Genomic DNA, 18147 nt, shown 5'->3' with positions numbered 1-18147 from the left:
CAAATGCAAAGTATTAATTTCTTTCTTTTTTTTCAGAGAATTGACAGAGTGTAAACAGTGTGGTCAAACTCGAAAACCTTGCGGGCTAAAGTTACCATATGTTATGCACTGGTTCTACATCACAGCCTCAAATAGGTGGTCATTTACACTCTATTTGAAGCCACAATACACGAGTGGTATCCTGTCAGGTGCATTGAAAAGGAGTATGGTGCACACGGTGGTCGAAGTTTAAACTGACGTACCTGATTGATGTATCTCTTGAGGTTGCGCCCCTTGAGCAAGTCTCCTTTTTTGCTTCCTTTTGCCTTCCCCTTCTCACCCTCCAGTGTTCCTCTAGACTGCTTGAAGTCCTCTATCACAGTTGCATGCATGATCTCCGTTAGAATGTGATATCTGAAAAAAAAAATGATGCCCAAATCAGAATGGTCAATATCTTCATTTCACTTTCCAAATGGACATAACTTACATACAGCTGAGGACCAAAGAAGGGAAAACCATCACAAGACACCAGACTAGCAAGTGAACATGAACCATGAATGAAACATTAAAAGGCCATAAACTTGAATAACAACAGCCATCCAATATTTGCAAAATATAGCATCTTAGGTGGGAAAATGGGCAAGAAAAACTGCTGGATTACAACAAAGACATATGTTGGTGAATGGGCTGATTGCAACATCTTCTTGTTATTTTTTTTATTAGACTAATCTCCCCTCCACTACTTGATAAACAACGAAAACTTTTGAAATCAGACAGAAGGAAGTATGTTGCTAAGGATGGTGTGGAGAAATACAGATACTGAAACACACATGAATAGTACATAGCATACATCATCTATTTGTTTGATGCATGACATTTCTGTCATTCTATTTCTTTGAAACAAGTCTGTTTTTCACAAATCTCACAAATCAGTAGCCTGGAATTACTCCTAAACAACTGGGGTGGTATTCTGTAAGGATCCTAGGACAGCTCTCGCTCCTAAATACGCGATTGGTATTCAGTAACACCGCGCGTAGGAGGAGAAATAGAATAGTGACGTCAGGGATCCTTATTTCTCTCCCAGCTTAGGATAGGGGCGTAACTTGATATGTTAATTAGATATAATTAGATGTTAATGAGATCTTAAGATAAGTGGTATTCTGTAAGCACAAGTAGGATCAAGTTTAGGAACAAAAATAAGGATAGCCTCTAGGCAATCTTTCTCTGGCGATTATGCCGGGCTATTGCGTATATAGGCCTACTGACGACCCACTGTCTCTTATTTTGTATGTTCATGAACAAGAAAATAAATACATGAATCGTATAACAGAGCTATCTGTTCCTCTCATACTGAGGATTCTAAAACTGCAGTCTATAATGTTCGAAACAGTTGTATTCTTTATCTAGCTCTGTGGTATGTGTTTATTTGTTTGTTGTTCGCCATTTTCAATTCAATTCACACTTCATTTTATTCGGCCCAAAATAAATAAAAAGTACATCATGTACACAATAACAACAAAAGCTATATATATATTATTATAATTATAATTGATATTGTAATAATGATAATTATTATCATTATTAATATTATTATCATTATTATTATCATTGTTATTATTATTATTATTAGTAGTATTATTATTGTCATTATTGTTGTTATCATTATTATTATGCTCAACGTCTGCCCGAACGTCATGCGGACGCAGTGCAAGTAGCCTACCTTCGCCGCTCACATTACGTGACCCTCGAAGTCGTTGCTATGAAGATCTAGTCACCAAAGAAAAAGAAACGTACGCAGTGTGCTTCTAGGTCGCGTGAAGAATAAAGCAGGGCCGGCGGAACGTTTTTAAAAGCGTGGGGGCCTACTTCCGGGTTTCATGAGCTAACAAGAAAAAAAAAATTAAAAAAAGGTCCTCAGCTCCTCTCACCCTTTCCATTTCTGGGTTTCTTCAGCTGAAAAGCGAATAAAAAAAAAGTCTACATTGGAAAAACATAACCTTACCGCGCTCCGCACACTTCAAGATCTCTATCTATTTCTATTTAGTGCCACTTACGTACTTCCGGGTTAAAAAAAAATTGTGGGGGCCCAAAGTGATGACACCTTATATGTATTTCTTTGTATGGTGCACAAAAAGTGTGGGGGCCTGAGCCCCCACGGCCCCCACGGTTCCGCCGGCCATGTAAAGTACTAGTAACGCAACGATCCATACGCTCACATTATTGTTTATGTTAAGACGTACGTATAGTGTGTGACGCAACCCGGTGACCTAACAGTCCATGTGCATGGGTTAACATTTTTTTTTTCAAAATGTAGTGAACTTACGTGTTTATATACGGTTACAGCTCGTTATTCCGAAGGTTCGTTATTCCAAAGGCTCTTCCAGTCCGAAGATTCGTTATTCCGAAGGTTCGTTATTCCAAATTTCATTTTCGAATTAACAAATCTTCGGAATAACGAACCTTCGAAATAATGCCACAAAATAATATTCGGATTAACGAACCCTTTTTCATTTTCGGATTAACGAACCTCTAGGTACGGAGAATTTGTGTGTTTTGGATTAATGAACCTTCGGAATAACGAACCTTCGGAATAGCGAACCTTCGGAATAACGAACAGCACTCGTATACAAGGATATCATGGAGCTATAGTAGCTCCATGTTTATATCTTTGTTTAATCTATCAGTAATCTCCTTTATTTATTCTGCTTTCATTGCCCTGCATGTATGAGTCTATACTACCATAAAGATAGGGGAGAGCTAGCGGGGTGAATTAAGTGGGACAAAAATTGTGATTTGATGAAGTTTCTCAAATAACTTTCTGATATTTAGAATGGAGCACACATGTATCGGACCAAAAGACTTTTGATGCTCGCCATATAACCGGTTGCTACGCTATATTCCTACAAGTCTCATATTTGTGTTATCATTGCTTTTTTTTCCTGGGAAAAGTGGAACATTGGTTTGGTTTAAGTGGGACAAACAGTAGCTATAAGCAAGACATTATTATTACAAGCATATCAATCGATCATAGAATAATGTGAGTGCATGTGTGTGTGTGTCTGTGAGTGCATCTATTATTATTATTATTATTATTCTTTATATTTATTTAAGAAAATCTTATATATTTTATAATAACTTTGAATTAAGGACGAAGTTTGGCATGCAGTGATGATATCCCAGTTTACCCCAACATCCTCCAAAAGTTCAAAATTTGAGCTAATTTCTGCAAAAACTTTAAATGCTAATTAATGGAACTCGTAAGGTCACATCTATTATGGTGGGCTAAGTGCGTGCTAAAGCTTTGATAATCAAAATTGTATTCTTAACTGTAATATTAGACTGACAATACATTTTTAACTCCTCGCACAGTAGAGCTGCGTGAAGCGCATGTTCGAGCAATGTAGATCTTGGGCGCGCATTGCGTAAAATTAGCCAGATGATTGGCTTATAGATACTGCGCCGGGCGTGTCCTGTCTTTCCTCATTAATATTCATTATTCATAAATGACTGTCCTAGGATAGGCTTAGGACAGGCTTACAGAATACCGATTTTGCCTGTCCTAAGGGTATCCTATTCTCTGTCCTACGCGCGCTCCTAGGATCGAAATAAGGATCGCGCTTACAGAATACCACCCCTGTTCTTCAAGGTGAAATTCCACATTAATGCTTTTGCCATCCCTAAATCTGTATTTAGCAGTCCTCTTCGTTATCAATTTTACAAACAGCTGAATTGTAAAGTGAAAAGAAGACCCTGTACTGCAGACATACTTGTGCTTCTTTTACTCCATTTCCCCCAAACATTTCCAACTAAAAGCAAGCCTGTAAACATACTACACCCTGGAGAACTGGCAGAAGGACATTTACTGCTTCTTCATACATTTTAGTCAGTTTTTTTTTTTTTATACAAGAGAGAGACAGACAGAGAATCAAAATACTCTGAGGAGAATTGATACCAAGGAGAAGGTTATCTCACAGAAATGCCATGAAATGGCCATGACAAATTATATCAATAGGGGGGGGGGGGATCACACAAAATGAGCATTTTGGTGGCTTGCGAGGCAGGGAAAGTAATTTAATGCTTAGTCTGGTCTTGTACTGTATATGGCATACATTTCATGAGTCTAAATTTTCACTAGTTGGGAATTCCTGACGATTTCGCGAGTGGTTAAATTCGCGATCGTGGAGTCCTGTACTGAACAGAGAAATGTACACGCATATGTCACATTCACAACGAGATCAGAGTCAATATTTTCGCATGTCTTTAATTTGGCGAATAGCACCTGACTTGCGAAATTCGCGAAAATAAAACCTCGCGAAATATTCGGTATAATACAGTATTCATCTCTGCATGTGCTGAGCCATAATCTATAAAGTCAATATTTCTTCATCATTCCTCTCCCTACCATAATTTGTAAAGGGGTTTTCCCTTCTCTTCCCTTTATATGGGAATAGTGTATTCAGCCCCCATTATGAATGAGATAAGTCCCTCCCAAGGACACCCCCTCCTACACCCACTCACAACCACACACACACACACACACACACACACACCCAGCCCAGCAGGGATTATCAGAAGTTTTGTGGGTAGCCTGTATGGCTTTGTGCAGGGCTAATCACCCATAACATCATTGTTCATTCCCCTCTCATTCCTACGACTGTATGTGACTTCCTGAACACTTCTGTCTGTGCCAGTGAATTTGATTAAGTTGAAAATTTAGATCTACCAACCAAATCTCACGGTGACAACTAGAAATATGGAAATGATTTACAAAAGAGATCAGATGCAATGCTGTCTAGAGATGTAAGAATGGTAGATAGATGTCATTGTAAACATTTAGCTCTCTGTTTGATTTCTTTGCTACTTCATGGGTGTACAACTGGTTTCACTGACATTTTAGGTTCATGAGATGTATGAACACTATACCAATATTATCTGACACTTTTGGTTTTAATAACATTTCATTGCATATTTGTTTTTTCTTTTTGATCTTTGGACAGATTACCAATGGTACTTTTTTGGACTTTTAGAAGGATTTCTTTTTTTCTGGACTTTTGGAATGATTACTTTTTCTAGACTTTTTGAATGAAATTTTTCCTGAATTTTGAAAGAATTACTTGCATCAACACAGTGTTTGCAAGTTATGGATTAGCAGGAAAGTGAAGCAAAAATTTCTCCCCAATCAATCACTTTTACAGACTAATCTCAACAAATGCCAAGATTCAACAGCTTCCCCTGAAACTGATGTTCCAAGATTAGATGGAACATCATCATAATTTGAGAGCCCACCTGATCTGCAGGAGTTCGTCCACGTCGTTGGTGGCGTTGATGAGCTTGATGAACTCCTCGTAGGTAGCGGCGAAGGCGTAGCGACGCTTGCTCCTCTCCACTAGCTTCTCAGTCTTCTCTAGGTGCATGAGGAACGTGGCGTTGATGAAGTGAGGGCTGCATAACATGTCCACAGCTGGTTTGATGACTGCACCGAGAGAGATAGGGGTTAGAAGACCATCAATAGCCGCAGTCATAGTGAAGTTTAAGATCACGATCTTAAAGATCTCGAAGATTTGCCAGTGTGACCACAAACTTCTCGTGAAACTTCCTGCAAAACTTCCCACTCAACGAGGGATATTTCTTAGACCCCTGCCAAACTTCTCAATCTTTGAGTAGTGTGAACGCTAGCAACTAAAACTTTGCAAAGTTTGTCATATGACCAGTCCACCACCTGTTTGCGGGCGGTGCATTCCATAGTGCATGGTCACTGTATGTACAGGTGTGCATTGTTACATCCCAATCATCGCCTGTCAGATGGTGCACTCTTTCTTCTTTCTTGTGCACACACACCAGTGACCAACACTTTGAGAACTTAAAGATACATAAGCACAGAACATTGGCTGCCAGTGTGAACGGACAATCAAAGATAGCGAAAACTTCGCGATCTTTTGCCAGTGTGACCACGGCTAATGTAGGACATGATGGAGAGCCATGCTTCTCAATCTTTTTTTAACCCAAGGCCCACTTTGGCTCCTACAAAATTCTACAAGGCCCAATTAGATCTATGATAAAAATCTTTTTCATTTCATTTTTGAAAGACATCACAGTCCAATTGGGAAATCTTCACAGACCACCAGCTGAGAAGTGTGGATGTAGATGATATACCATGGAATCTCATGTAAAAGGCAGTGCATTCCTAAGATAAAGAGATTTGATACTATCATCCATTTTGCTGTGTTACCCTACCCCCACAAAACTAACGAATTAAAGCGAGGTTGCCCTTTGTATTTGCTTGCCCAAGTTTGTCCCTCCCCCACTGTACTCATTCTCTCCCCCCTCCCCCCCCCCCCCCATATCTCTCTCTCTCTCTCTCTCTCTCTCTCTCTCTGCTCCTAACTCGCCCTAATATAGTCACATGCAGAATTGTACATATCCCTTGCTGACCCCAGAAGTTGATTTAACATATAGGCTAGAGCATGATGAATGCCACGGCATGTACCGATACAACACAGTTCCATGCATCATGTTCCACAGTACAACATGTACTAAGTATCAGACACCTGTACCTACGCTCTGGCAGCTTTTAGTTTCACTACACTACACATCCAAAGGATGGTTGTACTATGCCTGTGCGAAGGAACTTGTAGAATTTCCCACTTATTATTTATTTCCTGTCTAATGTTTCAGCAGTACGTATCGAATTTGTAAGAGCCTGCTACATGGGAAAGTGGAAAAGTGTGCTTAGTCCCATTCACTATGCTTACTGTTACTCAATATGCATATTTTAATGGAGTCAAGTACTGAGATTAGGCTAGCAAAAGGAACCCTGCTCATTGAAGGACAGATTGCCACATTACTGTGCCCATGTATACAGCATCCCTGGCATTTGGTGCTTTCCAATAAAAGTGTCCCTTATACACAAGCTTTCTAATGCAACTTCTGGTCATCTTTTGTACCGTTTACACACATATTAGTTTATATCTTACAGCAAGTAATGCGGCTTGCAATTTGTAGGGTTCGTTATTTTGAATCCTGGAGTTTGTGCATCAGATTATCTACTATCCCAGTATCCTTACTAAAATTGTATTCTCTTTACTGTTCATGAAGATGAAATGACATTGGCTTCATTTAGTCTATTGCATAGAATCATAGCGTTGCATTTAAACAGAGTCCATGTGTTTGTTGGCACGCACTATTAACTTGACACACATCTCGTTCAAAGATGCTCATATTGCATTGTGTTACAAAATACATCTTGTGTTTATCTGTCAGGTTGATAACAGAAAAAGAAAACAAACTGTCACTGATGGTGATTGTCCCATTTCACGTAGATTTTAATTCATATATGAAATATGATTCAAATATAAATGATACGCACTGCCAATAATTTGATGGAGAAAACAGCATAGTTATCTTGCATGCTTGGAGAGAGAGAAAAATGTGAAAATGAATGAAAGGCACTTAATATATACGCCAAATATTTCGCGAGGTTTTATTTTCGCGAATTTTGCAAGTCAGGTGCTATTCGCGAAATTAAAGACACGAGAAGATATTGACTCTGATCTAGCTATGAATGTGACATAGGCGTATACATTTCTCCGTTCGGAACAGGACTCCATGATCGCGAATTTAACCACTCACGAAATCGTTGGGAAGTTCCGATTCGCGAAAATTTAGACTCGCTAAATATATGGCATATACAGTAAATCATGACTTGATGATTACCTTGGCATGTGGCGATTTCTCTGAGCAGCTGTCTGGCCGTCTCGCATCCAGCAATCCTCTCTGGGAGGAGTAACACCAGGAGAACCTCCACCGCCTCCCGTAGGAACCCCATCTCTGCCTCCTCACTGGCCAGTGAGGGGTGGAGGTAGAAGATTTTTGGTTCCTCCCCCTCTCTACGAGATTGAAGAGGCAGAATCCAGAGAGGTTTGAGAGGGATTACAGGTCACTTCAATCATTAGAAAGTTCAGCATCAATTGTGGTAGTTGAGGTTACATTAAAGGCATAATTTACCATTTGCAGATGAAACAAAAACCCAGCATTAGTGCTTTAAAATAGTTCTAACATGTGTGTTAGGGATGGAAACAACCACTGTAAAAATTGTAATCAGTAAAATCGATATTATGTATTGTTAAATATACAAAATGAGAACAATAGTTATAATAAAAATGTCTCCAGACTAAAAACACATTGTCCATGATAACAAAAGAACTGAAATCTGCTTCCAGTAAAGCATGCGAAGAAAAAGATAAAGACAATGAAATTGAAAAGACTCACTGCTCTACACGGAGCTATAGGTGATTCAGGTGCAGTCATATACATTGTATGTAAACCATGTATTTATATAAATGCTTTGTGGTGCTAGGTGTAGGATAACATGTAACACTTCATCAAATTTGGGCTCTATGTTCATTCTGAATGTATTTGTTCTTATACATGTCATTTTGTATAGCCATTGTTGATCAAAAGAGAGCACAGTGATGCAGCAATGTGTACAATAAACTTGAATTAAGGCTTTCAAGAGTTCACAATGACACCTTAAAAATACATGTATTGGACTCAGAACCATTCAAATTTTATATTCAATAACCAAAAAGCATGTGGTTTGGTGATACAATGCCCACTACAAACAGCTTTTGCATTGACAGCATATCATGCAGTGAGTTTTATGAAAGCATGATATTACATTAATAGTGCATACCTTACACTGGTTTCTCTCAACTTCTGGAAATGATCACACACTTTATAGACGACATCACTTGAAAGGAAGCGAACCTGTGAAATGCAAGTTACAACAGTAATCAAAGCGATTTGACGAAAGACATAAATCTTGCAGTAAAACTTTCAGTGACATAAAATCCAGGGGTCACACGCAAACATACACATGTCACCATTTTGCACATACAACTGCTATAGGCAACATTCCTGAACTGAATCTACTCAGTCCGTCAATACATTTTGGACATGAAATACACAATTATTCTTCAGGATAGCGGGTAACATCTATTATCTTCTAAAATCCCTTGTCATGTCATCTAGAGATATTATTTGGCAAAAATCCAGAATTTCATATCAATTTACTTGTAAATCATAATGCAAATAAATGACCTTTCTCTTGACTTTTCTATGGATATCTTTCAGCACTATTATGTTCTAGTGTTAGAGGGAGAAGAATGCAATCTATCTATCATGTGCACTTCACAAATTGATCGTGACTTGAAAACTATGACATATTACCTGTGATGATCAAGGTATATATTTTTTTTTATCTAGCATAAAAAATTTTGCTTCAAACATAATCTCACACCAACGTACTGCATAAAAATCAAGATAACTTTAATGCACAGTTCCAAGCACACAAAACCATATTTACTATTTTCATGATATTTGTGTTAAAGTATGTCGTTCTACATTACACTGTTCTATCGTTCTGATATTATTGTAATGGACATCTCTATTTTCATGATATTTGTGTTAAAGTATGTCGTTCTACATTTAACACTGTTCTATTGTTCTGATATCATTGTAATGGACATCTCTGTCTAATAGTGGAAATGCTTATCTTCTCCATTTTGATAATCCATTGCAGAAGACGACATGAAAGAAACATGTTTCAAAAAGGGTTTCTTACCATGTCTATTCGCTTCAACCTCAGGGATAGGTTATGAACAACCTCCCAAAAATCGGTTCTGGATAAAGAAAAGGAAGATTATAAAATCCTTTATACATTCTTGCAGCTGCAGTGACAGTAACTATAAGTAACTTCTTTAGTCTATTTTCCCCAAAAATGCACATATCATGGAGAATTTCAGATCTGTATTTGTTTTGTTCTTTTTTCACTTTTATAAAAGCAGTTAGAAAACAGAGCTCATCAAATCTGTATCAACAATGATTAAAAAGAGACAATATTGACAGCAGAGAGACAATATTGACAGCAAACAGACAATTTTGTTTAATTGAGACTTGTACAATAATGATCATAACTTGCTGAGCAGAGTTATATAGTGGTATCATTCTGAAACAACTCCTCTGAATTTGTAGTGCATGTATAAAGAAGGGGGAATGCGGATCTCAATATTGATTTCTCCTCCTTAAACTGCACTGAAATGAACTATTCATATTGACAGATTTTTTTTCAAAGAGATTTGAAGTAACATTGATCTTTTCAAGAGCAAACTGACAGAGCACATTTCTTGGATCATACTATTTACCACCGGCATACAATACAGAATGCATCCTGTTGTCATTGTCTCAACTGTTGTACATGATCAAATTCAGGGTGGTCCACAACTTGAAATTTTAGCATGTTGCAGGGGGAAAAAAGTGATATTGCGCATGAAAGTATGTGCGCGAAGCGCACATCACGAGCGCGAAGCGCGAAGTCCCTTGCGGCCGGGGTCCAGGGCCCGCTTAAGGGCCCTGGAAGCTCTTGGGTTCTAGATGCTCTCTGGTGCTATCTTAGCCTTATTTTGAACACTTTGATCACCATGATCACTCTGCAATGCCAGGATAAAAATCATTAATATTTGAAAAATTATGTTAATTGTTTGATTATGACATAAGATTTTAAATTGTTCTTGAAATGTTAATATAATTATCGTCCTACTCCTTACTCATAAGACCTTTTGAATATATCTTGAATAGATATACTCCTCAATGGGGATGCTATGATAAATGACAAGGACATCTTGAACTTGTACTACAGTACAGCACACTGACTGTCTTTAATATTATTTACTTTCAGTTTCACCAGGGAGGAGCCACCTCCCTGGTTTCACATTGAAATGTCAAGATAACTGTGTACTCACAAAGTAGATGAGATGAGTGTAGAAAAGTGAGAACTGCACTTTTGCAGCCTACTGGTAAACAGACGTTTAGTTAACTTGAATGACATTTAACAAAAACTCAGATCTAGTAATTCTGTCCACAATAAGCCTTTCCAGAGAGAAATTAAATTTCCAAAGTACAGAGCTGCCAACCTTTGGAAGCAAAAATTAGTACTCAGCAGCTGCAAAATTCGTATTTTCCCACCAGAATTCATATTTTTTCAATCTCCTTTTTTTTTTCTTTTTTGCTATTTTGAATTAAACTTGTCAACTTATGAGGCCTACAGGCTCTAAACATAACGTTATGACACATGCCGAAGGATCGAGCTGGTCACCAGCACGATAAAGATGCCAAACTACGCAATGTTCAGCGTTGATTGATTGCTTTCTCGCAATGAATGTGTACAAGTGCAAGTACAACTGTATGTACCTCCAAAAACTTGCTGGGCTGATTATGGAAGCTTCCACTATCTAGCAGGGGACGGGGAATGCTTTCATCTTCTCAAGAGAGCTTCTGTGTGAGCGGATGCAAAACTCTGTTCTGTGTTTCCAATTATTGTTTACTATTTAAACATAATCATGCGTTGTTTTCAGGCTTTTTTATTTTATTGGATTTTAAATATCAGTATTTTCAGAAGTATTCCAATTCCTTTTCCCCTGACTGGAATCGGAAATTCTGCTATAACGATGATCGCAAAATGCCGCGCTGTGTGTGGAAGCGCCGATGCAAACACGTGGCTTCACGTTCAAAATGAAATGGTGCTAGACGGGTTCTCCAGCACTTACCGAAACTTAGTTTTCACTTTAAAGGAATGCGCCATGTGCTCGATCCTGCCTGTAAGAGGTTACTGCAAGTTCGATGGATCGAATGCGCCATAGCTGAGCTGAGCTGAATGGCTTGTTTACGGTAAACATGCAGTTTACGTTCGATACGAAGAAATCATTACGCCTTTCACGAGAGAAAAACACACAAAACAAACAAACAAACAAACAAACAAACAAAATACATACACCCACGAACGAATGTTGATAGCCAAAACTTTGAAAAGTAATAAGCAGTTTTGATGAGCGTGAACTGGAATTAATTGTCATTACACGTTGTATTAAACCAGGTGATGACTGCATCTCACTGGACCTACAATTGTACTCGTAGTGAATTTGTCTGGTCATACGAGACCTTTAATTCATGTATTTCTGTGATTGCATTTTTAATTGACTGAATAATCAATCCTTTTTTTATTGTTCAGGGAACATTAGATATTCGATCAAGTACACTATAATCGACTGTTCGATGTTTCCTACTATGCGCCAAAAGAAAGGCTATAGAAATAGAATCATGATATCTTTGCAATGATTCCTTTAATTCAACTAATGAGCTGGTTCTTCGATCGATATTTCCATGATATTTACACGCTGTTTATTCCAGTGCGCGCATTCTTTCGTCTGGCACGCACCTGGGTGTGGCACCTGCTTTTGTGGAAATTTCCACAAGGGAGAGGGGTGGGGTGTCAAGTTTCTTCTAGCCGAAGAGACTGCATACACGATCTTTTCGCTTTTATTTATTGTCATTCGTGCTTTCCCCTTATTCTTTGCTGATATTGAACATTTAGATTGAACTTTACGAAGGTTGCTATAGCACGTGGTTCTTTTTGTTGTGAGGTGTATGTAATTTCTTTTTTTATCATTCTTGAGAGGGGAAAGGAGAGTAAGGGGGAAAGAAGAGTAAGAGGGAAAGGGAAATAAACAAACGTCACGCACGCTCAGCATTCACAGGAATCCGTCTTTTTACACCAGTCACCAGCATAGTTATCATCATCACCATCAGACATCACTCAAGATCATTTTAGCCTTTTCCTATCAACATTAAGAAACACGCATAGGCCCTAATCCCTCGAGATAAATACCTAGGAAAATAAATAACAAATACAAAGTATCAACACCTCCCAACAACACAAACATTTTTATTTAGAAAATACAACAAACAGCACATCGAAGCGGCTGCTGGGATCAAACTCCGAGCTCCGTCGCTTCGATTCGAAAAAGTATTGCAGCGAAGCGGAGAAATCGCCGTTACAAAAATAACAGTGCGAGACACGGAATTACGTTTAATTACTTCAAAGTATAAAGGGAACGGATAAAGTGATATAAAAGGGAAGAAATCGTACCAAACGAGGTGTGAGAAACGACAGAAATTAGTTTAGTAGTAAACTTAGGCCCTAGCAAAATTTTGCAGCACCGAAAGCTACGCGAAAATGAATACACATTGGAAACTCGGTATTGCGACGAGATCCTTGGGATAAATTCAACTTCGGCGCTCGAGTAAAATCTAACTTACTAAAGGTTCAAATGGAACGCATGGCTTTTTAGAGAAAAAATAACCCGCTGAATCTACCAAAAAAAAAAGAGATTAAACAATTTGCATTTGCTTACTCCATCGTTCGTTTTTGTTTTTGATTTTTTTTTTAACGAAAGATGGAGGTAATTTTCTCTCTGCGGCAATGCTTTGAACGCATCTAATTTTGCGTAATTGCTATTGCCGATGGCAAGCTTCCTATAGAATTGATACGAATCCTTTCAATTAATATACGAAACAAAGTCTAAGAAAAAATCCTGGATATCCTGACGTTGAATTCCAGTGGTATCATAAATCCTTCTCACTACCAAAATTTAATCATCTGTTCCTTGCGCCATTTTACCAACCAACTGTTCCTGAAATTTCATCCTAATCTGTTCCCAACTTTTGACTTATTTTGCGAATAGAGAGACAGCCAGGCAGACAAACGAACAAACAAACCAAAGCAGCAAAAAAAAAAATATATATATATATATATTTTTCCATATATATAAAATACAACCTTTGGCGAAGGGGGGCATGCATTTCATATCGTTTGTTTTTGCGTAACCCGACAACAAGCGTGACAACAAGCGAGCACGTGTCAGCCTTCCTCAGCCTCCCTCGGCCTCCGACCCTCTCTTTCCGTCCTCTCTCTCCCTCTCACATGCATACAGGCGGCTGTCTGTGCCGCTGCATAGGTGTTACCTCACATACACAAATTGCTGTGTGTGTGGATCCCGAATCAGAGCGCAATCCCATAGCATACACATGTGAGCAGGGAGGTGAGGGAGATAGTGAGCAAGTGTGTGATGTGGTGTTGTGCGAGACTGTACTGATAACTTGTTGTTGAGCCGCGTTGTGTTGTGATCGGTGCGGTGACTGTGGATAAACTTTTGGCGCTTGTAAACTGCTGCTCCTTTCAACAAGGAGCACTCTCGTAAAGTCATTTGCGAGTTAGTTACTTTTAGCATGTCGCAGTTTTATTGGCATGGCGCTTAGAATGTCGCAAGTTTTGAAGGATGTCGCGCAAAAATTTTAGCATGTCGCAGCGACATGCTAAAACCCCTCGTGGACCTCACTGAAATTTGGAATCTCTTTTCTGACCTCACAGTACAGGTTGAATGAATGGTAGAAATGTAGACTTACTCCAAGGCTTCTGCGAATATTTTCCCATCTTGTCCTAGAGTGTTGTACCAGTACATGACATAGTCTCTCACAACCAGATCAAACACTGAGAAAGGGAGATATAGAAAGGGGTGATGTTAGACCAATGTAGGGGGGATAAGGAGCATAAAACCATAATGTCCTGGGGGATTTTCCCCACAAACTTTATAATCTTGTCATAACTAGATTGGTAGCTGTGAATTTATATCATGGTACAAACAGCTGGTGACAAGGCTAAGGTGACAGAAACACAGACAGAGCAAAAGTTGAACAGCAGAATGACAGGACATACATGTACATTGTAAAAAAAAAAAAAAACTAAAAAAAAGCCTACCTGTCAATATACATGTATAAGAACCTTGAACAAATACTATCTTAACTGATACTAATGAAGCAATTTGCATAGTGAGATAAACAACAAAAAGGAACCATTTATAGAATAATGTTATTGAGAAAGTCATGAATCTTTATCTTTTTTTTTTAATGCAGTTAATCAAAATGGCATCCCATTAACGAAATTACACAATGAATGTCTTGATCTGGCGAGTATAATTTGATATGAACAAATATCTTTCATTTGAAAACATGGCTCATTTCACTCATATTTTTTTTTTCATCAAACATGTTCATTAATTGCTTCTGCTTCATCAAGACTGCTTAAGATTAGAACTTCATTTCCATGTATATCTTTTCCTAAACAGAGGACACATTATATAGTCATTGAAAACAATAACTAGAGAAGCCCTCTGAGAGCGCAGACCTCCGCCAAGCATGCAGCCCATTTCCACTCGCACTGATCTTGTTCTTCCACAGAGATCAGTGATTTCCACCCATACGTACTGCATTGTGTGCTGAAAGCCGCCCAATTTCCCAATATAGAAGCCTTTGTTACGTCATAAACCCTCAGCTGCACAGCGCGCCTTGCCCTAGCAGAACTACAATGTAGAGCACACGCTTTAGTGCGCGCATGCAAACCTCAAATACGCGCAGCCTGAACTCCCAAGTTCATCGACCCTACCTGCCAAAATATCAAAAATCCTTCATGGATTCCCCCAAAATTGTCGGATCACTACCAAAAGTTAATCGTTTATTACTTGTGTCATTCTAAACCTTTCCGGCAAGTTTCATCCCAATCCGTTAACTATTTTTTGAGTTATTTTGCACACGGACAAACGAACAAACTAACTAACGAACGAACGAACAAACAAACCAACGGTAATGAAAACATAACCTCCCTCCTTGGCGGAGGTAATTACAACTTTGCATTAAATGCACTTGCTGACTGATGGCAATTAAGTCATATAGAGTTGTGTAAGAGACACTACCCGGTATATGAGATTTTTGTCATTGGTCACAAGTTCACTACAAGTTCACAAAGTGCATGAAATAACTTTTTAACGGCGAACTTTTAAGGATTCACATACAGTATATGCCTATGTTGTATGGACATCCATAGTTGTATATGAACTACAACTGTACGCATACTGTGAAAGCTATGTACTTGCTTCACAAAGTGTTCATACATAACAAGTAACACAGAACCTTGAACTACTTTTGCACACCAGTGATGCCCTGTGCACAATTTGCCCGTGAGAGAACTGTTTACATTTTACCATGTGTGCTGAGGCCAAGATCCCTAGCAGGGCCATTGTGTGCTCAAAGTTTGGGACGAACAAAGGGACTGCCGAACCCTTTCCTGACAAAAGCTCAGTGCATGACAATAGACGCTGTGCCCACTGAACAATGCATTTTGCTTGGTTCCATTGAGTCTCACTGCTGGTTGATCTTTAACTGTATCGTCAGTCTGCCATACAGACTAGATTTCTCAAATGTGGTCTGTCCTTGAACGGCCAGTTACTTGCAGTCTTAGAAAATTCAACAAATAGAGTTTACAGTAAATAGAGTTTACAGCACAATCATGTGTTTGTTTGCTTTTTCCCTGTCAAGACTATTCAATATAAACTTACACTCTAGACTGGTTTAAATCAGGTTTTCTAGTTTATGAATTCTTTTGCCCTACTGTTCTTCCTGTACTAGCCCCTTGTGCTCATGCATGTAGCTGCGTCAAATTGGCTACATAGCTACAAACTTGTAGGTCATTCCTAGGTCAAGCAAGCTTTGTTCATTTTTTGTTATTTTTTTCACATGCAAACTTTATCCTTTGTAAAGTTATTGGGCTTGACATGCCACTCTTTCAAAGACTTATACAAATGAGTATGAAGTTACAAATTTTCTGAGAGACCCTCATGTAATCTAATATTGCCGAGGTAATGGATACTGTAATCTGGAAACTTGTGGAGTTTTAACATGAAAACACATACATTCTTCTGTGTAAGAACGAGTGAGTTTACATAGGATAAAATCATGAAAACACCAGTTTCCATTTAGTATCATGTACACACTTGAAGTCGCCATAAGGCTTGAAACAACTGTTAATGGCAAGTCATATTTAAAAAAAAATGTATCACTGTGCAATTCTTTTTTAATTAAAATTACATGTTCATATATTCAGTATGACCATTGTCTGCTACATCATCATGCCAAACATGAGTTTGAATTTGTCCCTAAAGTTTCTTTCATCACACATTGGCTTTGGTGTTAACATTAGAATTGTTATTCTCATCAAATCTTATCACAGATACCATTAAATATACAATGTATAGGCATGTACATGTGTCACTACACTGGAGTGAAAGCTAATATCTGACAAAGAATTTATAGTCAAGGCACCAGATCCTAATTTTAACTATTTACGAAATGCACATACAACTCTGATAAACATCACTACAATTAATGCTAAATAGTAAGTATTGATAATAATTAACTTGCACATCACATTTCAACACCCAAAGGGATAGGTACAGTACCAGTGCACCATGCACATTGGGGCAAACAACACATATTCATCAGTGAAAGAGAAACATAAAATGGAGCTACAATTTGCAAATGACTACAGTATCGAACAAGAAATTAGCTCAAATGTATAGAAAAGCTAATTCTTGCCACACAGTGCAGCTCTTTTAAACAAGCTGTTAAGGCCATCAAGGATTTTAAAGGCAATCCATGATAAAAAGCTCTAATAAGTGCATTAAAGATGTTCCAAGGCCAAACAGTGATTCCTGAGTGGCTTGAGGCCAATCAGGCTACATTCATCAACTCAGTTCTGGCACAGACTTTAAAGGACAAGTTCACCTTCATAAACATAAGGATTGAGAGAATGTAGCAATATTAGTAGAACACATTATTGAAAGTTTGAGGAAAATCAGACAATCCGTTCAAAAGTCATGAATTTTTGAAGTTTTTGTGCAGTACCCGCTGGATGAGAAGACTACCGGTACTGCAGTGTATGAATAACTTAGATGTCACATGCGTACAACAATATAAGGAAAAAATAAAGAGAATTTCACAAAATTCCATCTTTTGAAAAAAGTACACATTCCCCTGACTCGTTACCGACAAATGTTATGGGTAATATTATTCCCCCTGCCTTTAGAAAGAGGCAAGTCAAATGCACTTTTATTATGCCAAAAAAAGTGAAAATATGTTGAATTTTCTTTTACATTTTCTTTATACTGTTGTACGCATATGACTCACAAGCTGTAGTAGTCTCCTCATCCAGCGGTTCCAACACAAAAATTTAAAAAATTCATAACTTTTGCATCGATTGTGCAATTTTCCTCAAACTTTCACTGATGTGTTCTACTAATATTGTTGCATTTTCTCAATCCTTATGTTTATGAAGGTGAACTTGTCCTTTAAGTTTCCAAAAAACTTTCAACCTGAATTTTGGACTGTTTGAAACGCAAAGTTGTTTTGATTAAGGGGTTGGAAACACGTTTCTGAAATGCCAAA

At 38.2% G+C, this 18147-nt stretch overlaps 1 protein-coding gene across 1 annotated transcript in view; it reads right to left on the bottom strand.

The window, feature by feature from the left end:
* The window catches only part of LOC139712316 (sorting nexin-25-like), a 41961-nt gene that overhangs the window by 19068 nt on the left and 4746 nt on the right, over positions 1 to 18147 (bottom strand). Inside the window, exons 4-9 of the mRNA XM_071624154.1 lie at positions 14278 to 14362; positions 9602 to 9659; positions 8672 to 8745; positions 7693 to 7865; positions 5266 to 5452; positions 243 to 393 (exon numbers count right to left, since the gene is read on the bottom strand). Of these exons, the coding sequence (XP_071480255.1) occupies positions 243 to 393; positions 5266 to 5452; positions 7693 to 7865; positions 8672 to 8745; positions 9602 to 9659; positions 14278 to 14362 (728 nt within the window). The remainder of the gene's footprint in view (positions 1 to 242; positions 394 to 5265; positions 5453 to 7692; positions 7866 to 8671; positions 8746 to 9601; positions 9660 to 14277; positions 14363 to 18147) is intronic.

Source organism: Diadema antillarum, unplaced genomic scaffold (genome assembly GCF_040938485.1).
Source record: "Diadema antillarum isolate AM-2024a unplaced genomic scaffold, OU_Dant_1.0 seq00001791_RagTag, whole genome shotgun sequence".
NCBI classification, from domain to species: domain Eukaryota; kingdom Metazoa; phylum Echinodermata; class Echinoidea; order Diadematoida; family Diadematidae; genus Diadema; species Diadema antillarum.
Note: the sequence above shows the minus strand (reverse complement) of the source record. Positions and strands in the feature narration are given on the sequence as shown.